The 22,126-nt window shown below is 38.7% G+C and overlaps 1 protein-coding gene and 1 long non-coding RNA gene across 4 annotated transcripts; both read left to right on the top strand.

The window, feature by feature from the left end:
- Nucleotides 1–95: 95 nt before the first annotated feature.
- LOC117324069 (DNA-directed RNA polymerase III subunit RPC6-like) lies at nucleotides 96–18,583 on the top strand. 3 transcript variants are annotated; one of them, XM_033879698.1, is made up of 9 exons: nucleotides 96–235; nucleotides 4,131–4,248; nucleotides 4,821–4,888; nucleotides 5,681–5,748; nucleotides 15,765–15,877; nucleotides 16,440–16,583; nucleotides 17,033–17,140; nucleotides 17,706–17,885; nucleotides 18,117–18,583. In XM_033879698.1, exons 1-9 carry the CDS (start codon nucleotides 177–179, stop codon nucleotides 18,192–18,194), a joined length of 936 nt encoding a protein of 311 aa, XP_033735589.1. In that variant the 5' UTR covers nucleotides 96–176; the 3' UTR covers nucleotides 18,195–18,583. The 3 variants fall into 3 exon arrangements, with proteins under 3 accessions (XP_033735589.1, XP_033735588.1, XP_033735587.1); XM_033879697.1 differs by lacking the exons at nucleotides 96–235; nucleotides 4,131–4,248; nucleotides 4,821–4,888; nucleotides 5,681–5,748 and adding exons at nucleotides 13,680–15,343; nucleotides 15,464–15,583 and having other exon boundaries at nucleotides 15,626–15,877; XM_033879696.1 differs by lacking the exons at nucleotides 96–235; nucleotides 4,131–4,248; nucleotides 4,821–4,888; nucleotides 5,681–5,748 and adding an exon at nucleotides 13,680–15,583 and having other exon boundaries at nucleotides 15,626–15,877.
- On the top strand, nucleotides 827–1,969 carry LOC117324070. The gene is made up of 2 exons (XR_004531886.1): nucleotides 827–1,312; nucleotides 1,571–1,969. It is a non-coding gene; the product is annotated as an uncharacterized LOC117324070 (long non-coding RNA).
- Nucleotides 18,584–22,126: the final 3,543 nt, after the last annotated feature.

Below are 22,126 nucleotides of genomic sequence, written 5' to 3'. Positions count from 1 at the left end.
TCACTGTCATAAATAATCAAATCGTAATTTCATTAAAACAAAAGATATGTTATTTAATTAAAATATACTATTTCTGCGGAGCCAAGTGGCACATGCAACTTCCGGTTAAAAATGAAAGCAAGAAACGAAAAAAAGATGAAATAGCGCCTAGGCACGCATTAAATCGTCAATTTAAAATGGCAACGTCTGTATCCATTAAAGAAGAACCAGACGAAGCTATTGATTTGGAAACAAGGTAGCTATAAGTGTAAATCAGATGTCATCTCATCTCAAAGAGTTTGGTCAATTGATAAAACTGAAAATATGCTATAATGCTGGACAAAAGATTGCACAGGTCGGACCAGAGTTATATGTTTATGGTATAATTACGGACCAAGTGATTTTATTTTTCCTTTGAACGCGCCTAGAAGAAGATTGCGAATGCCCGAATGCCTGCAGATTTATGCCTAAAATCAAGTTGGGGAAAACCACCAACTTGCGTGTGCATAATGAATTACCCCAGTTCACTGGCAGTTGCCGTATGGATTTGTTACTAAAAATTGCCATAATCGCTTAAACAGTAAATTTGCAGTACATTATTTAAAGTTGCATTAATTTACGACAAGGAAAATATTATTTTACCAAAAGGTTTTAGGGCGGAAAGGAACAGACAATAATATTGGTATTCCTAAGTCTAAACTTGATGACAATGGTGTGTACTTACAGGTTAGGTATTATATATCCAATTGAAACAGTTCAATCACTAATTCACACCAAATTAATATTGCGTTGACACAAAACACTTTGCTACACCATTCCACCACGTCATTGTCAAAAAGTTATGTTGTACTCTGCAAAATATTTGCCAGTTATCCAGTACTATGGAGTGGTAAGGTATAGTGTCCTATACAGTGATCAGGGAATACACCTGTACTGTAGAGGGTACCTGAGTTCACTGAATAGAAAGTGCTGAGTCAGGGTCACTGAGGCGTAACCAAATCATGCAACACAGGTAAGTGCTACCTGTGTGTGCGGCCATTTCAACCCCAGACCTGGACCTGGAAGGTTCACGGATGTCAGAGGCTGTGTGCCAGGGGAGAAATGCCTAAGCTGTGTGCTTGGTAATGAAATGTTACCAGGGCTGTGTGCCCAAAGTTATTATCCAAGTTAGAGATAGTTGAAGCCACTACATGTAAGCTGTGTGCTAGTTTGGGCAAAACTTTGCTACTTGGAGAAGCTGTGTGCTATGTCCACCTCAATGGAGTGTGGGAGTCCTGGAATGAAACAGGAGAGTGAGCTGTGTGCTCAGAAATGCTAAAGAGAGACGCCAACAGTAAGTACATATTTATGTCATTAATGTAAGGTTGGTAAAAATGTTTAGCATGCAAAATATAGGGTGTAATATTATAGGTCATTGTTGTAGAATAATTTCCTAACAGAATGTAAAGAAATAGGAAATAGAGAGAAAAGTAATAGGAGATAGTGAGAAAGAGAATTATTAAATGTCATTGTAAGTAAAATACAAATATAATACAAATGTGCAAGTGCTATAAACCCATGAACTTAGAACATTGACTCTGTAACCTTGTAGGTGACCTTGGGACAGGGAGCCATTAGCCATAGAAAGGTATATGTGCCAGACCATAGTGGGAGCAGCAGAATCCCTGGTCTATTTATGTGAAACCAGAAAGGAGATATTTGTGCTGGACTAGTACAGTGCCTACGGAGGGTATACATATATATACCGATTATGAAATAGTTAAACAACATCGGAGTGAAGAGAACTTTGGGAACCAACCACAGTGATGAACTATATATATTTGGGGTCTGGAGAGACAATGGGTTTCAGAGACGGGTTTTGTTTTGTGTTGCACATTATTAATTAATTGTAGAGAATGAGTGGGAGTGTGTAAGGGTGTTTTGTATGGTGTAAATATTGTTTTCCTATGATTTTGTAAATATGTTCAAGTGAATACATATGTTAATGTAATTTATGTTGTTGTCTCATCTGTTTGCAAATAATTAGGCTAAGCCTATACCCACAATTCTTGACAGTCATATAACCTATTTCGAACATGACGGCATTGGTTAAAATTGTTAAAATACGGAATGTGTGTACCAAGCAGAACAAATATAAAGTGCAAAGCAAATAGCTTTTCGTTTCTTTTTGCTTTATATTTCATTTTTAGCTCACCTGGACCTAAGGTCCGGTGAGCTTATGCCATGGTGCGGCGTCCGTCGTCCGTCCGTCAACATTTGCTTCAAATCGCTACTAGTCAAAAAGTTATAATTGGATTTTGACCAAATTTGGTCAGAAACATCCTTGGCGGAAGGGAATCAGATTTTGCATAAATGGTGACTCTGATCCCCAAGGGGCCAAAGGGGCGGGGCCCAATAGGGGAAATGGAGGCAATTCCTTTAAATCGCTACTAGTCATAAAGTTATGAATGGATTTGAACCCAATTTGGTCAGAAACATCCTTTGGGGAAGGGGAACAGATTTTGCATAAATGGTGACTGACCCCCAAGGGGCCAAAGGGGCGGGGCACCATAAGGGAAATAGAGGCAATTCCTTTAAATTGCTACTAGTCATAAAGTTATGAATGGATTTGAACCCAATTTGGTCAGAAACATCATTGGTGGAAGGGGAACAGATTTTGCATAAATGGTGACTCTGACCCCAGAGGGGCCAAAGGGGCGGGGCCCCATAGGGGAAATTCCTTTAAATAACTACTTGTCATAAAGTTATGAATGGATTTGAACCCAATTTGGTCAGAAACTTCATTGGGGGATCCGGAAAGGGAACAGATTTTGCATAAATGGTGACTCTGACCCCCGAGGGGCCAAAGGGGCGGGGCCCCATAGGGGAAATAGAGATATAATTCCTTTAAATCACTACTAGTCATAAAGTTATGAATGGATGTTCTAAAAACAATTCTTTAGGTCTTTCAGACCCTTAGAGAGTCTGGACTTCGTTATTTCTTTAAAGCAGTTGGGATTCCAATACCATAACCATATATAGCATTGTTTGAGATTGACAAATAAAACGAATTGAACATGAACATTATTTGACATTTGGTCTAATCCAACCAGGTGAGCGATACAGGCCCCATGGGCCTCTTGTTGTATTTACCAGGCTGCCATTTTCAATCTGAATTGTTACCGGAATGAAGCTTGGAAATGTAAATAATTGTGATTGTGTGTCTTTGAGTGCTATTTTTGTGGTTTTAATGATGGATTCATGAACAAGAGGTAAAAACATGACACTGTTAAACACTTACATGTAAATCAGCTGCTTGACATGATCAAAATCCTGACTTTGAAAATTTGACATTCTGCGCAGGGTAACTCCGCCTTGGGAAGTCAGAGGTTACACAGCACCTGTCATAAGTTTCTCGCCATGTTATCCTCTAACATTGTTTGAGTAGTACTTTCTTAACTGCAAATAAATGTTATTTTTGCATTTTTATGTTGTTTCATGACTAAATAAATATGACTTGGATGAACATTTCCCTAAAGTTTATATAGCTATACCTCAATTATCATCTAATAGGCTAGGCAAGTTTGTGGTTTCCCCAACCTGGAAATGTTACTACTTAAAATTTGCAAACCAGTTTGTCTGCATGAACAAACAGGCCCCTGGTTACTCATGAAGACTGTATCAGCCCTGTATCAAATCAGATCAAAGTTTTAATTAAAGTCGGTGCCTATTAAAACAAATCATCTGTACTGCTAGATTTGCTAAAAGATTTGTGACACCTCTGAACCAAGGTTGTTATTAAGGGATCACTTTATCAGTGGTGTCTTCATCAGCGACAGCGTCGGCCACACTTTAGTTTGCCAGGTTTTTTTTTTATGCTACCATTTGCCACATCAACAAGTAACTTGCCAGTGAATATGCATGCCCATCATTGTCTACACTGGTGGAGTTTTTAAAGCCCTGGTGCACCTGCACCTGTTCGATATCAACTTTTCAACATATGTAAACAACTTAATAACCAAGAGGTCCAGATACCTGATATTGGGCCTCATCAATAACAAACTATTCTTATTTTGTAATATATAATTATTTCATATCTTCGCCAATTTTGATTTCCAAAAAGAAGCTGCATATAACCATTAATGTTTAGATTTGTCTTCTTCATTATCTAGATTCATTGAGCTTTGTCAGACATATACAGATGGGATAACAGATGCAATTATACAACAGGAGTTCCCACAGTGTAATGCCAAGCAACGAGTCACTGCCATCAATAGACTTCTGTCAACGGTATGTGTGATATAAAATTGTCATTGGTTATGGTAGTCATATGGGAGTGCTCTCTTTAAACTGTGACCATTTGTTACTTCTTATACCCGATATTTATACCGCCCGCAACAAAGTAAGTGAGTATGTTGGATTCAGGTTCTCTGTCAGTCTGTCCATATGTCTGTGGTAAGATTTTTGTCTGGACAACTCCTATAGTTTTCATCAAAACTTAGTGAAAATCTGTGAATGTAGTCATCCCAAACATTTCTGCACCTTGACATATTTTGCTGGATCCGCTAATTTTGATGGCAATTATGAATCATGTATGGACAATTCTTCTTAAAATTTTCATCTGAACATTTTGAAATACATTTTGTATTCACTGATGTAGTTTTCAAACACCAACATTATGCATATGCACCAATTTTCTAATTTGTTTTTTCTTACTGCAGTAATATTCCTTTTACTGTGATTGTGAGTGTTTCTAATGTAGCCATACGTGGGAAAATTGATTTCAAATAACCTGTTATATAACACATATAGAATGTACATCTGGGACTGAAATGGTATCAATGCTTTATCTTTGTGTGCAGGGAAAAGTTGACCTGCTGAAGCGAGGATCTAACCTGGTGTATAAATTGAAAGATCCAGATGCTGCCAGGTAATAAACCATTTGAGAATTTAATTACATGTGGTGTTTGTGGCATCTTAGTAGGTTTTTTAACTCCTTTCATTAAGGCTGAATATTCCTCTGTCCCAGTGTTTTAAAAAGGAAATATAGTCTTATGTGGTGAGATTCTGTACTAGTAAGTTACTGGACCAATTATGATACTGGCACTAGGCTACATTGTTTTACAAGAGAGATTGTAACCTTAAAGTGGAAGGAGGATTCATATAATTAATGTACAGTTGATAATCATTTATGATATGCATATTGCAATCCATATGCATTAAACACACCATAACCAAACCAATCAGTGAATCAGTTTATTTGGTTATACTGATGTTTGCATAAAAGCTGGTAAGTTAATTATGTGGGGGACACTACAGTAGTTCAGATAATGAAAGTCTGGAGATGTAGCTTGGTACTGTACTAGGTTCTATAGAGGATGGATGCCTAATAGACCGATTGTTGCTATTGCTAAAAGGACATTTTTTATCTGTTCAGCTAAGATATTATAAAATATATTACACAAACTTAAAAGTGTTGGTATTTAAATACTTTGTATGTTATCATAAACAGCTTCTCAGTAAGTTATATTTGCTCATAAAATATTTTAAAAGGACGTTTTTTGCATAGAGAATATTTACCCAGGAATGAGATCAGTGTTACCTGCTGGGCCACATTTCCTTTCAGAACATAATGTTTTGAAGTCTACTTGTTGGACCCTGATTTTAGTCGAGATTAACATGTTTCCAAAACAGGTATTAATTTTCAGCCTTTTTATTTCAGCCAAGCAAAAGGAGGGGACAACCAAGAGAAGTTAGTCTATCAGATAATAAAGGATGCTAGCAACAAAGGTAATCTATAAACGTTAAAGTGAATAAATGTGTAATCTCTAATCGGTATTCTTTAAAGATGAGTTGTCTAGGGGATACAGAGGTCTCACAATGCATAGTTAAAAGTGTACAAAACCTGGTCTAGTAACACTAACTGTATCAACTTAATTTTTTCCCCATTTGATATGGGAGGTGGAGACAAAGTCCCCGTAAGGTAGAAAATTGTAGCATAATGCTCGCACTTCTCTCTGTTGATGTCTCATGCAACCAATGTCTGGGAATAAATATCATCAAATCACAATAGTTGTTTGGTTGTTTTATACACTAGCGGCGAAGTAGCACCAACGACGATCTTACACAGGAACCTTGGAGAGTAGGACAACGGTGAACCAAGCAGGTTAAACCGTTACAAAATTGATGGCAGCAGTATACTGTGTAAACATGGCGTCAAAACTGGAAGAATTGTATATAACAATAGAAAAGCTGCAGGTGGAGATTGACCATATGAATATGACGGACAGAAGCAATCCGGCGCTGGAGCAAGAGGCATCACCGGCGTTATAACTATCGCCGCACGACTACTGTGTCCATCACACCAGGCGTCTACATCATTGCAGGGATTGCCGGCGCATCGGGCGTCTCCGGCACTACCGACACCTATGAGTCAACAACCAAAGGAGTTTGATCCTTATGGTGGAGCAAGGCCAAAGACACAGCCAGGGTATCGTAAATGTAAACTAGAGAGGAAATTGGAATATCAGACACTGGAGGCAATGTACACAGGAGGTGTATTGGAGGATTTAGCACCAAGACTTGAGGTGGTGTCAGCAGGTGTTAGACAACGCCGAAAGATTTCACTAATAGATTCTCGGTTGATGACTGAGCAAAGGAGAGGCCAAACAGGGCGACAAGGAGACAATTTCATTGAAGAAAAATGGTTGACTAGTACGCCCGGTGATGAAACGGATACTACAATGGCGTTAGGAATGAATCGACAGTAGCGTAATAAGGAACGTCATCCCTGATGTGGATACAAGACAAATCTTGCCATTGAAGCAACAAGCCCAATCAAGCACGAAAGTTAAGCCAGCAACATATGACGGTTTAACATCCTGGATTGATTACAGGACACATTTTGAAATGTGCGCTTCTTTAAACAATTGGTCCTACAGTGAGAAGGGTATGCATCTCGCAGTAAATTTAAGGGGGTTGGCGCAAGGCGTATTAAGTAATCTTCCGGCTCATGAGAAGGCTGATTTCGGTATATTGGCAGCCGCGCTGCAGCAACGATTTTCCCCAGCTAACCAGACGGAATTGTATCGCTCGCAGTTAAAGAGGGCAGGGAATTTTAAGATTAACACAACTGGCATATATCCAGGCGCTACACCAGAGTTATGGGAGGTTCTTGCGAAAGATTCTTTCATAGATGTGCTGACTTGTTCGGATATACGCCTACGCGTACAACAAAGTCGACCTAGTACTCTTAATGACGCGGTGAGAACAGCTGTAGAATTGGAGGCGTTCGAGAAAGCGGAAAGGTTCTGGTCCGATTTCAGAGGTTATGCCAGAACTGCGGATGCAGTAAGTGAATTGCCAATTGGGGACGATACGTCAACGCACTCAAAGATTTGCAGAAAATGATGGCCGACATGAAATCGGAGATAGACAAACTCCAGGAATCAAGAACTAGAAGGAGCCGACCAAGGGACGATAAATGCTTTAAATGTGGCAAGGAAGGACATTTCCGACGCAACTCTCCAGAAAACAGCCCGGCATATTCGAATATGGGGACAGGATATGAACTAGTCGAGGCTGGCGTTTATATCTCGACAACACTAAACGGGGCTCATGCGGAGTTGCTTGTTGACACTGGTGCAACAGTAACGTTATTGTCAATCGGTTTATTTCATAGCATTTCGCCGGCGAAGCGACCTAACCTAGAGCTTATTAAGAAGGACGTCATAGCTGCTAATGGCGAGATCATTCGCTCACTTGGCAAGGCGGAGTTTATGTTGTCCATGGGCAGGAGAACTTTACAGTCAGGGCTATTGTCTCTGATATTACGACTGGTGGCATTTTAGGGCTTGACTTTTTGTACCAACAAAACTGTCACATAGACTTGAATAAGAAAGAACTTACCATGGGAGACGAGGTAATAGCCTGTCGGTTGACAGGGCGGTTTGGATGTTCTCGAGTTCATGTTAGGGAGACAATCACAATTCCTCCGCGCAGTGAGGTAGTCATTGCTGCAGCATCTCGGCGAAGAAGCTGGTCACGGATTTGGATTGGTAGAACCTCTCTCAAGGAAGGGAAAAACTGGGAATGCTATTGTAGTCAGATTACTGAATCCAGCGGACGAGGCACAGGTGTTGTACAAAGGTACGGCGATTGGTCAATTTGAGCTTGTTACTGATGTGGTAAGACATGCTATTACGACAAGTAACTCATGCGACACTGGAGACAAGACGCCGATTAAACAGCCGCCACGATGATTGCCTCATCATTCGCTTCAGGAAGCTGACAAGCACGTGGAAAAATGCTGAAAAGGGGGATAATTGAACCATCATCCAGTCCATGGGCATCGGGAATCGTCCTAGTACGCAAGAAGGATGGTAGTCTATGCTTCTGCATTGACTACCGGCAATTGAATAACGCCACCATCAAGGATGCGTATCCATTGCCACATATTAACGATTCTTTGGACAAACTTGGCGGGGCAAAATGGTTTTCAACATTAGACCTTTCCTCTGGTTACTGGCAGATTGCAATGGATCCGGCTGATAAATCCAAGACGGCGTTTGTTACACGAAAAGGTCTGTTCCAGTTCAATGTTTTACCCTTTGGTCTTTGCAACGCGCCGGCAACATTTGAGCGTCTAATGGAGACCGTGCTATCTGGACTCCAATGGGAGTATGCTTAATCTACCTCGATGACATTATCGTCCATGGCCGTACTTTCGAGGAGTACTTTCCGTACTTTCAAGAACCTAGACAGTGTTTTTGGGCGGTTAGCGGTAGTGATGTGTCGATGATCGGGAATGATCGATTAACGGTTGATTATTGTCTACCGATTACAATCATCGATCATGTTTTGTATAATCGATCAATCGGGTCCCTATGTTTATATACATATAATGCCATCAGAATTTTTATTCTAATTGTTAACTAATTATATTGTTTAAGACACTATTCAGTTACTATTCAATATTCTTTATTCACATGAGTTGGGCCTCTTTGGCTCTAATCTTTAAGCCCTTCAGTATTGAAAAATCATTGAGGCAATGTAGTTGTCTAGTTGATACTCGTAACTCGGGGAACCATGATATTACTGAAACATATTTATTTAAATGTAAATACACGCAGTATGTTACATCTAAACAAAACAAAACATTAAATGATAATAAGTGTTAACTTACAAGCTGCAATCATGTGTGTATTTTCTTGTCAAGTTTTATAATCACTCGTTTGTTAATTTTTAATTTCAATAGGATGTTTTAATGGCATTATACATTCTTTGTCCCATAGATATAAATAGCAAATGAATAAGTAAGTGCCAGTTGCCTCTGGCTCAATTTTGTTTGCATTTTTAATTTCAAACAGACTGATAAATAACAACCGATTATAATTGTATAATCGGTTACCGAGATCATCCGATTACAACCGATCATCGGTTGCCGTGTTCAACCGATTACCCAACACTAGTTAGCGAAGTGGGTCTGAAGCTGAAACCCCGAAAGTGTACCCTTTTCGCTAAAGAAGTATCATTCTTGGGACACATTATCTCTGAAGATGGAGTTGCCACTGATCCTGAGAAGACAAAAGCAGTACAAGAATGGCTGATACCTCAAAAAGTCGCCCAAGTCAGGTCATTTTTGGGGTTGTGTGGGTATTACCGAAAATTTATACAAAATTTCTTGCGGATAGCACAACCTCTTACTGCAAAGAACAGCCATTTGTATGGACACCACATTACCAGACAGCATTCGATCAACTGAAGACAAAGCTTACATCGGCACCGATATTGGCACATCCAAATTTTGACCTACCATTCATTTTGGATACTGACGCATGCGACATGAGCATCGGCGCTGTGGTTTCACAAGTACAGGACGGCAAAGAACGGCCAATATGTTATGGAAATAGAACGCTTTTGAAATTCGAAAAGCGTTCTTGTGTGACCAAGAAGGAGCTTCTAGCTGTCTTGTACTTTGTACATTATTTCCGGCACTATCTTACAGGGAAAAGCTTCCTTATCCGGACAGACCGCACTGCGATGGCTGATGCAGAAGAAAGGCCCCGAAGGTCAAACCGCATGTTGGAGTGAGACATTGTCAACGTATGAATTTGAAATTCAGCATCGGCCAAGGAAAGATCACGGAAGCGCAGATGGATTGAGTAGAGTTCTCTGTGATCACTGTGTCGAAAAGACTTCCGGCAAAACTGGATGGAGCCATGTTCGTGTCGTAAACACGGAGGTGGATTCACAGTTGCTTATTAAAGAACTTCTGGGCGAGTGGATCTGATAGGGCAAGCATCCTGATTGCAAAGAGGTGTATTTTAGCGGATGTGAGCTAAAATCTCTCTGGGCACAATTTGAGCGGTTCCAGTTTCGGGATGGAGTCATTGTCAGGAAATGGAACGATACAACGGAGAGGAAAGCGTCATGGCAAGTTCTGGTGCCTAGGAAAATGTGAGTCATGGTATTGACTCAAACACACGACAGCCGCACTGGGGGACATCTGGGCATTAGGAAATGCTTAAAGAAAGTACGTCAACACTACTATTAGCATGGTCTGCAGAAAGATGTGCCCCAATGGATCATTGGATGCGAGAAGTGCTCCAATGCAAGTTCTGCAGAGCAGAATGCCAATGGAGCGAATCGCCATTGACACAACAGGACCGCTACCGAGAACTGAAAGTGGAAATCAGTACATTTTAGTGGTATCTGACTACTTCACTAAGTGGACAGAGGTGTTCGCGATGCCGAATCAGGAAACTTCTACGATCGCTACCATCTTGAAAGAAGAAATAGTAACAAGATTCGGAACGCCGTCATCCCTTCATTCAGACCAAGGACGACAGTTTGAGAGCGTTTTGTTTACTGAAATGTGTAGGATGCTCGCAATACAGAAGACGAGAACTACATCATATCCCCCTCAAAGTGATGGCATGGTTGAGCGCTTCAATCGAACACTGAAGGAGATGCTCAGATCATTCGTGAGCAATAACCAGACTGACTGGAACCACCATATACCATACCTTCTTATGGAGTACAGGTTGTCTCTGCATGAAACAACAAACTATACACCGAACTTCCTCATGCTGGGTCGAGAGCTATCAATGCCGATAGATATAATGGTGGGAAGAACACCTGATGAGGAATGGAGAAGTACAAGTCAATGGGTGGAGGACACGCAAACAGCCATGGAGTAGGCGTATAAGTATGTCAGGGTTTTTAGGTCACCTGAGACTCAAGTGACCTATTCTAATCGCCTTTTGTCCGTCGTCGTGCGTCGTCCATCCGTAAACAATTTAAATTTTCAACTTCTTCTCCAAAACCACAGAACCAAATTCATTGAAATTTGGCAGGGAGTTTCTATGGCTAAAGGTCAACTAAAATTGTGAATTATATGGTCCCCATCCCCCAGGGGCCTGAAAGGCGGGGTCAAAAAGGGTCAAATTGACTAAAATTTAAAAAATCTTTTTCTCTACTCTCAGATAAGGTGGAATCAAACACTCTTCGTAGATGGAAGGGTCTTAAGGTGCTTTACCAAAATTGTGAATTTCTTGACCCTGGGGTCTCACATTTGCCCCTGGGGAGGGGGTAAACTTTACTATAGTTTATATAGGGAAATCACATTTTTGACTATTATTTGTTGGATTTCTGTTGGAATTCATTCTAACTTGGTTTAAATTATCAGCATGGGATGACAGTTTGATGGTATGCACATGTTGGCCCTGGTTGACCCCCAGGGGCTGATGGGCGGGGCCAAAAAGAGTCAAATTGACTGAAATTTCAAAAATCTTCTTCTCTACTCTCAGATATGGTAGAATCAAATACTCTTTATAGATAGCAGGGTCTGAAGGTGCTTTAGCAAAATTGTGAATTTCATGACCCTGGGGTCTCACGTTTGCCCCTGGGGAGGTGGTAAACTTTTCTATAGTTTATATAGGGAAATCACATTTTTGACTTTTTTTTGTTGTATTTCTATTGGAATTCATTCTAATTTGGTTCAAATTATCAGCTTGGGATTACAGTTTAATGGTATGTACATGTTGGCCCTGACTGACCTCCAGGGGCTGATAGGCGGGGCCAGAAAGGGTCAAATTAACTGAAATTTTAAAAATCTTCTTACAACCCAAATAAGGTAGAATTAAATACTCTTCATAGATAGAAGGGTCTTAGGGTACATTACCATAATTGTGAATTTCCTGGCCCTGGGGTCTCACATTTGCCCCATGGGAAGGGATAAACTTTACTATAGTTATAGGGAAATCACATTTTTGACTATAATTTGTTTTATTTGTTTTGAAATTCATTCTAAATTTGTTAACATTATCAGCATGGGATGACTGCTTAATGGTATGCAAATGTTGGCCCTGACTGATCCCTTAGACTGATGGGTCAGGCGAAAAAGTGTCAATTAAATTTACTGAAATATTTCAAATCTCAGGTGACCGTTAAGGCCCATGGGCTTCTTGTTATGAAATCACGTTATCACGATACCCGTGCAAACTGTCAAAAACTCAAACCAAAAGGCGTTGTCAAGTTATACTTCCCTACGGTTAAGGTCGGCACAAGCCCCAAGCTAACTACGTTTTGGCACGGGCTGTATACCATCACAAGCGTGATCTCAGATGTGACGTACGAGGTACAGCCTGTTGCCGGGGGACGGAAACAAGTGGTGCATAGTGACTGTATAAAACCACAGAAGGTACGGCACGGCGGTTTTAACAGAGAGGAAGACAGCATCGTAGAAGATCACCAAGAAGATTACAGCGAAGAGAGCGGTTTAGATATTGATAATATGTGGGCACACGGTGATCATCACAGACCGACGCGAACACAAATGTTACAGTGCCGATTTGAGGAATTTGAAATGTAGTAGTCAAATGACAATTTTGGATGGGGGTCTAATACATCCTTTTTGTCTATTTTACAGAAATGTCCTACTCCAGATATTCTTCACGAACGGCGGACTCGTTCCGATGCATGGCATGTGGGAGGTATCTTGACAGCATGGCATTGTTACAGCAACACATCGTGGGATGTGAACGAGCAAAGAGAGGACTCTGGGTAGAACCATCCGTTAGGGAGGACAGGAGCCGGGGAGACACAGGGGACATTAGCAAAAGAGTCTCCTGTGAGTATTGTGAACAGACCCTGTCCAGGAAAGGGGATTTGCGGCGCCATATAGAACGGCAACATCCGTCCAAGGCCCTCGACCATACCCCGCCTAAGAAACGGCGCTCGTCCTCTTCGACATCGGCAGTGACAAGTGCAACCACGACTGTCACACCAGTGAAGGCAGTGAAGGCAATGAAGGCTACGCCACCTACCACGATCACGGCCACGGCGAACAATGCAGCTGCTGTTTCTGTGGTGCCAGGGAATGCTGAGGAAGCAGAGGAACTGTCCAACGGGGCAGATCCCGACATATCTATGAGGACTTTTATTGTGAATGCCAATGTCGTATCACCTTTGCGGCATTCCACACCAGTTAAGCGGGCAGCGGAACCTCAGAAATTGGTGGATGAGGCAAAGGATGAGGAGAGCGGAGGGAAGGAGCGACACGTTGATGCCATCGATGTGTCTGTTCAGTGTGACATCATGAGAGTCAAGCGGCATCGCCAGGAGGAAAGCACAATAAGGACAACCACTGGACCAGATGGGGAAACAACGGTGACGCGGTCGTGCCACGTTATTGAGTGGGAGGAGTGTGAGTAATGCCAGGACATTAAAAGTGAAATTGCGGGACCGGCCAGCACGCGGGACGAGCTAATCGCGGGACGCGGGAATTCTTGAATTGGAAAAAGACTTTAGGGTAATGGACATGTTTTCATTCCTGTTTGGTTGGACGGGACGTCCACCAATAAGGCAGGGGGATATATCTAAGCGTTATGCATTCATGTTGATTTGTATAGTTCTGTGTATAATTGTATTTGTGTATATATAAGTATAAATGTTTTTCGTATCTATATTAGTTATTGACTATGCCTTGTGAGTGAGTATGTGTGTGTGTTGTAAGCTGAGAATGATTCTGGGGAGTGAGAACTTTGTGTTTATTTGTGTGCTGTACGGAAAAGAGTTAGTAAGAAAGGTACTTGAACTGTATGAACATATTTTTGAATTTGTTAACTATCATTTTTGTTATATTGGTCGGGACGACCAACGCTTTTGAGGCGGGGGTAGTGTAATGATCGTGTATTTGTTGCACATGTATTGTATATATTTACCTGTATTTGTATTGAGTGCGTACTATATGTATTGTTACATGTAAAGGATTGCGACGTATTATGTGGGCTCGGGGCTATATATACTCTTAGACACCTGTAGCCGCGACGATCGGTCAACAGGTGAGAGCACACGAGATCTATAAAGAGCACTCAGTGTAGTGAGGTGGCCAGTGGACTGTGGCGGGTGAGATGCTGGCTGGGGTGTAGGTAGGCGGGCACGGGTTGTCGCCAGGTACGCCGGGCCAACAGTCGGACATCCTCACGCCACCGAGTGTGCCAACTACCATCTATTAACTTCATGTTACGCCGGCGCAGAATATGTATCACCGGGTGCCCACATAATGCTCGCACTTCTCTCTGTTGATGTCTCATGTAACCAATGTCTGGGAATAAATATCATCAAATCGCAGTAGTTGTTTGGTTCTTTTATACACTAGTGGCGAAGTAGGACCAACGACGATCTTACGCAGGAACCCTGGAGAGTAGGACAACGGTGAACCAAGCAGGTTAAACCGTTAAAACTTGAAGCTTCAAGACCTGCTCACAACTAATCTGAAAAGGAGTTTGTGTATCAGTTTCCTGTGTTCATCCATTTTTAGCTCACCTGGTCCGAAGGGCCGGTGAGCTTGTGCCATGGTGCAGCGTCTGTCGTCCGCATTACATCAACATTTCCTTTAAATTCATACTAGTCCTGAATACTTTAACGGATTTTGATGAAATGTAGTCTGGAGCATTATTGGGCAATTTTACACAGAAAAATATATCACACTGTCAATACACATAGAAAAAATATCACATTGTTAGTACAAATAGAAAATATATCACATTGTTAGTACAAATAGAAAATATATCACATCGTCAACACACATGGAAAATATCTTCCCTGGGATTGCTGTAATATCTCTTCAGCATTGGTACGGGTACAGTTACAGCTAAGAATTCCCTGGGATTGCCGTACTATCCCTTCAGCATTGGTACGGGTACAGTCACGGCTAAGAATTCTCTGGGATTGCTGTACTGTCTTTTCAGCAATGGTACGGGTAAAGTCACAGCTAAGAATTCTCTGGGATTGCTGTACTGTCTTTTCAGCAATGGTACGGGTAAAGTCACAGCTAAGAATTCTCTGGGATTGCTGTAATATCTCTTCAGCTTTGGTACGGGTACGATCACAGCTAAGAATTCTCTGGGATTGCTGTAATCTCTCTTCAGCATTGGTACGGGTAAAGTCACAGCTAAGAATTCTCTGGGATTGCTGTAATATCTCTTCAGCAATGGTACAGGTAAAGTCACAGCTAAGAATTCTCTGGGATTGCTGTAATCTCTCTTCAGCATTGGTACGGGTAAAGTCACAGCTAAGAATTCTCTGGGATTGCTGTAATCTTTCTTCAGCATTAGTACAGGTAGTCACAGTTAAGAATTCCATCTCTTCAGCATTAGTACAGGTACAGTCACAGCTAAGATTTCCCTGGCATTGCTGTAATCTTTCTTCAGCATTAGTACAGGTAGTCACAGTTAAGAATTCCATCTCTTCAGCATTTGTTGGGTACTATAACAGTAATAATCTGAAATGTTTCTACATAGGCATATGGATAAGGGACATCCGATACAAGTGTAACCTGCTGTTAACTCAAGTCAACAAGATACTGAAAAACTTAGAGAGCAAGAAATTAATCAAAGCTGTTAAGTCTGTCGCAGTAAGTATGCATTGTTTCGCATAATAAGTAAGTTTTATATAGTTAGCATAATTTGTTTTAGCTATTTATTTGAATTTTCCAATGTTCGCTTGTCAACAAGGGTAGAATTGTGAAAACTTTCTGGATATTTTAAGTGGGACTGACTATAATTAACCATTGAATTTAATAATCTCAGTATATCTAACAAGCTGTTGCTAACGATTGAGAAATGGATTTATTTCTAAAAGGTTTGATTACTTTTATCAAAGAGTAAGTATTTGAGAAATTCTTGGGAGAGTTATATGTGGTTTCACCATGACAAGTTGACAACCTCCAATAAAGACAGTTTAGTGATACATGCTTACTGAATGTGTTACTTTTGATTAGTGATATATGCTTACTGAATGTGTTACTTTTGATTAGTGATATATGCTTACTGAATGTGTTACTTTTGATTAGTGATATATGCTTACTGAATGTGTTACTTTTGATTAGTGATATATGCTTACTGAATGTGTTACTTTTGATTAGTGATATATGCTTACTGAATGTGTTACTTTTGATGAATTGTCCTGTCTGATAGGCCTCCAAGAAAAAGGTCTACATGCTGTACAATTTGGAGCCTGATCGGACAGTGACTGGAGGAGCATGGTACAGTGACCAAGATTTTGAGTCAGAATTTGTAGAGGTTCTCAATCAGCAATGCTTCAAGTATCTGGAGCAAAAGGTATGGTCTATATCAGTTCAGATCCACCCTTTTCTTATAGTAATGTATCATTATGATTTGTCCTAGTCTTGTGTTCAAGCTGCTTCAAGTTGCATATGGTATATTAAACATTTACACATTAGTACCAACAGGTAGGTGGTAATTTTTGAAGGTCACAGATAAAGTGAAATATCGCATCAATCTTTCCCTCTGCATATACAATAATGGGCTAATTGGTTAGATTGTTTAAACAGTAGCAGCACATTTAGATCATTTACAAATCTTTACCCTTTTGATGCATTTCACATCACTTAAAGTCATTACTTGAGGATGTCGGACAGTAAATACTTTATCGATATCCAAGCCATAGGCAAAACGCAGATAAAAATGTAAAACAAGTTAATAGATTTATCTTTTAATTTGGCACTGTGTGCCAGGCAATCATGTATCTTCATCAACCTTTGTTTCAGGCTAGCCTTGCAAGGGAGAACCAGGTTGATCCCATAGCACAGAGGAATGCGGCCTTTACCTCATTATCAGATGTGTGGAAGTACATTTCAGAACTGGGAATCAGTAAGGTAAAGATTGTACAGAAGAGTGAATGCACTTTTGTTTGACTCGATGCTACCAATATGCATGATGATGTGCCTTTAAATCAATCGATAGAGGACAAACAGGTGTTCATACATCATAGGAAGGTCTAAAAACCAGAAAATGTATTCATGTTTATATGATTACAGTTCCTAAAGAGCCCAACACCAGGTAACATGATACGACTTACTCTACCTCAGAATCCCCACAATTCCATTGATGTATTATTTTGCTTTAAGCCAAAATTATTTAACAGAGTAAAAGATTGTTGATTTTCATTTAAACACTTTGCAACAACAAATATGTAAAGGTAGTATGTTTACAGGTTCATTAATAAACTGTTTCATTACCATAATAACCTTTAATAAGCCAACACAAACTGATGTATAGTGTTAACTTTCATAAGTAAAAAGGATTGAAATAGTATTGTTGACATTGGTGTAGAACTGCCTGCAGTTTATACAAGTGTTTATTACTGACAAGTTAATGTACTTCACTTAAATAGAATGATTACGGGACCGTTGGCTCATTGGGTTAGTTTACTAAATTCAGGTTCAGCTGTCTGTGGACGATATTGAGACTATCATGGACACCCTTATATACGACGGGAAAGTAGAGCGATCAGTGACCGCATCCACCAGTTCAGGAGAGGCCAGTTCCAAGCTATACCGTGCAATGAAACCTCTTGTACCTACCACTGGACTCATGAGGATGCCTTGTGGATCATGTCCTGTATGTGAAGATTTTATGGTTTTTAGAAAGGAAACTTTAGTCATACAGATAATACATTTATTATCCATTATGTCTATGCTCAAAAGTAAAATAGTTTTACATCCTTTACTGGATTTTAATTATTGCCTTTTGATATATACCTCTTACAGATAAAGATTTAAGAGGAAATCCTTCCTATTTAATATGCATATACCTGGTACTATTACGCAATATCTACTCTATCCTCTTCAGGTATTTGACCAGTGCTGTGAGGGAGGTCCAGTGTCACCAACAAACTGTGTTTACATGAAGGAATGGTTGGAGTACTGATGTAGTACTCTACTAGAAACACAGTCAAAATGTGTGGTGAACAAATCACTTCCGAATAGCTCCAGGCTCTGTGTCAAGGTAAATGTCTGAACAGAAGGTGAGGCATTGTTACAGATCATTACTGTAACAGGATGGGTGATTAAGTGGCAACCAATTGTGTTACTACTGGACACGCTGAACCACAAAATGTGATGGAATACAGATATAACCGAGTCAAGGGGATATCATGGAATTTCAATGAAAGCTACTGAAATGATGTGTGATTCTTTCACTTACATTGTGAAACAGAACATGCTGCAATCTTTTGATTGGCAGAAAGATGGAATAGAAGCAGGGTGTGCTTTTACTATAAGACATTTTGATATTTATTAAAGAGATATTAAACCCTGATGTTTGTTGTTGATCAATTATTGTAGTGCAGGAAATCAAGCCCTAACAAACTTTCAAATGTCAAAGGTCAAAACATTGGTAGAAGTGACATACTTTTGGTACATGACACCGCCTTACCAAGGTGAACCCATGCTTAGAATATGAAGCTCCAGTGACAAGTATGGAAGCAGGGCCAGAGGAAACTTGGGCTAGAGCCAGACAAACTTGTAAGGTGCTTTGCACAGCTACCTCTAGCAGTCATTGCTGACCTGGACCAAATCATTCGGAACTCCACGATTCCTCATGGAAGATAGATGACATGAACTTGAGATAAAAATAAAACAGCATAGAAACTAATAATGCTTTATTAAAGTACTAAAATACATTATTCTGTCTACAAATATATTTTACTGGTTTGTTTAGCAATTTATTATGCATTACATTGTATAACAAATCATGGATTGATTACCTTGGTATAAATATCCACTTTCAATAGAAAACTGGAACAATAAATATCAGAAATCATTACTGATAACCCAGGGTATATAGCTCACATGTTAACAAAAAATGTCAATGTATATATTGAGATAAAAATGTAATGCATATTGAATGATCCAAAGAAATAGATGTTACAATATGCATTACCAATATATCTGAAAGCTTTTTATCATACCTTTCTTTGAAAAAGGATACAAGTAAAATTTTTAACAATGCTGATCATTCATCTCTGTTAAACCATCTGAAAATATATTTAAAATCCCCCTATTGTAACACGTATCCAAGTATGAATTACATAGTGTATTTAATTGGAAACAAATATCTATTAGATAGATTAAAAGGTCATTTAATCAAGGCAAGGTACATGTAACAAGAAGCATACAACACAAATCATTTTAAGGGCAATTATCACAAATTTTGTATCTGAAAACATTATTTGGTATTGTAACAATTACTCTTTAACACAGGAAAATAAAATGTAAATAACAAAATCATTTTATACACAATCACATGCAACAAGAAAAGCTCCCAATCTGGAATATAAATGTAATATGGAATTGTTTGTGGTTTTCATAATCACAGCGACTGGGCATACCGGTATGGTGTAGTATTCAAAATCAATATAATTCGGCTTTCAAACAAGAAATAATAGAGAAATGAGCTAAGTATATAAGTTATACCTCCTCCACTGATGTGGCATGGAGATTTTTATACATGTAACAACTGAATCTCCATTACTCGATAAGTTTTGATTTGAACATCAGCTAAGTAAAAGCAAAGTTCTATTAATGCTGTTGTATACCTTCAAATACCATCTATACTCTTGTGTAAAGTTACCAGATTTAAACATCTTAATGAAGAACGAAGGAGGACACAAACAATGGCAACCGGCGTTCCACAGAAGTGCACACCCGCACAAGGTTGAGTGGAATGACGCCTTTGAAATAGAAGGGTAACCATCTCAATTATCTTCACAGAGATTGTACACTGCAATCCCTGAAATTTTCGAGGATGATGAAATCCCTGCTGATTGCATTTACAGGTGATGTGGCATCGAGGTTTCACATGAAATCTGATAATTCCTTCAAAATATATATTGTGCAGAAATCATCAGTACATTTGCATGAATTTGGCTGAGCATAAAGCATGAAAGTTAAACTTTGGTAAAATGTAGTATGTGTATTAAAATAGACAAATCTAAGTAGCAAGTAAATAATGTAAAAATTAATGGTAAACTAACAAAAAATATCATCAAAGATAATTTCTTCAAAAGATCTCCTATTTCCATGAAATAGATTCAAGATTGCCACTTGCAGCTCTTAATGCAAGTAAAGTTGGAACACAAGTTGCTAGGAATTGACACCGGTAAATATAAGTTACAAGTTCTGTGAACTTTAAAACATTCTTTTAGAACAATCATGTTGGAACCATTCAACAGACACTTTGGATGCAAAAATCCAAGAGAGCTTATGACAGCCATATTGAATTTTAGACCAAGCTCAGAATCCAATTGGAGTGGGTTATCAATACCACCTTGTATGACCATTCAAAGGACATATGGACAAAAAGTTGGATGCCAAATTTCAAGGTCACCCAAGGCCATATTCGATATCTGTTCATGAATATTACAAAGTTTTATGAAAATAAAAGTATTTCTTAATTATTGCATAGAAAACTATCCAGACATGGCTCCAGCTGCTATATTTAAAAATAATACTGGGCTAAAAATACACCTGCATTTCACCATTAAATCAACTAAGCATGCGACTTAACATGTGACTATCTGTCATCAGTTGAAAAAAAGATAAAAAGAGTAAATGTTGAGGAACAATTCTTACAAATTAAAGAAATTAGATTTTTCTAATACTGACACAACTTAACAATAGCAATACAACATCTACATTTATATTACAAACATCACAATATGTAGCGCATGATTCATTATGATATGGATTTCAGATTTAATACAGAACTCCAATGAACCATACTGGAAGTATCATACATTCAGAATAGTAATATTTGGCTTATCGTGGGCAGATCATGAAACATTGAAATACTGTTAATATCCTGTACACAATAAAGATTGTATACACATAATATATTATGATATATGAATAATTCTGACTTAAAAAACAATTTTATAAAATTTGTATAACTATTTCAGATTGATGATACAGCTTTTTACACAGATTTTATTGGCTATATATCATTGCAACATGCAGAAATTGTTTCACATTAAATTCTAAAGGAGAGTATTACCTAAAGACAAACTAAATTTATCTAATGTTTTAACTGAATTTAACTATTAAAGCTATAAACTAAATTTAACTAGAGTCAACTAACAATTAAAAAGTATAAACAAAAAATTAACAAAGGGTTTCTAATTACAAAGTATAAATGTATAGTCTAGTGGACCAACAACTTAACTAAGGGACAAACCTTAAAAGCATAAACTGGTTAAAGTATAATTGTTTTAACAATTTAACTAAGGGACAAACCTTAAATAACTAAGGGACAAACCTTAAAAGTATAAATTGGTTAAAGTATAAATGTTTAATGACTTAATTAAGGGACAAACCTTAAAAGTATACCGGTTAAAGTATAAATGTTTAACAATTTAACTGAGGGACAAACCTTAAAAGTATAAACTGGTTAAAGTATAAATGTTTTAACTATTTAATTGAGGGACTAACCTTAAAAGTATAAACTGGTTAAAGTATAAATGTTTTAACTATTTAATTGAGGGACTAACCTTAAAAGTATAAACTGGTTAAAGTATAAATGTTTTAACTATTTAATTGAGGGACTAGCCTTAAAAGTATAAACTTGTTAAAGTATAAATGTTTTAACTATTTAATCGAGGGACAAACCTTAAATAATTAAGGGACAAACCTTAAAAGTATAAACTGGTTAAAGTATAAATGTTTAATGACTTAATTAAGGGACAAACCTTAAAAGTATACCGGTTAAAGTATAAATGTTTAACAATTTAACTGAGGGACAAACCTTAAAAGTATAAACTGGTTAAAGTATAAATGTTTTAACTATTCAATTGAGGGACTAAC

This window comes from Pecten maximus, chromosome 3 (genome assembly GCF_902652985.1).
Source record: "Pecten maximus chromosome 3, xPecMax1.1, whole genome shotgun sequence".
Lineage (NCBI taxonomy): Eukaryota > Metazoa > Mollusca > Bivalvia > Pectinida > Pectinidae > Pecten > Pecten maximus.
Note: the sequence above shows the minus strand (reverse complement) of the source record. Positions and strands in the feature narration are given on the sequence as shown.

What these genes read in the sequence shown, in the direction of transcription:
- LOC117324069 (XM_033879696.1), top strand. Translation starts at nt 15,215, where the DNA reads ATGGTACGGGTAAAGTCACAGCTAAGAATTCTCTGGGATTGCTGTACT. An exon ending in TTTCTTCAGCATTAGTACAG is followed by an intron (nt 15,584 to 15,625) that starts GTAGTCACAGTT and finishes GCATTAGTACAG; the next exon opens with GTACAGTCACAGCTAAGATT. An exon ending in TCAAGTATCTGGAGCAAAAG is followed by an intron (nt 16,584 to 17,032) that starts GTATGGTCTATA and finishes CCTTTGTTTCAG; the next exon opens with GCTAGCCTTGCAAGGGAGAA.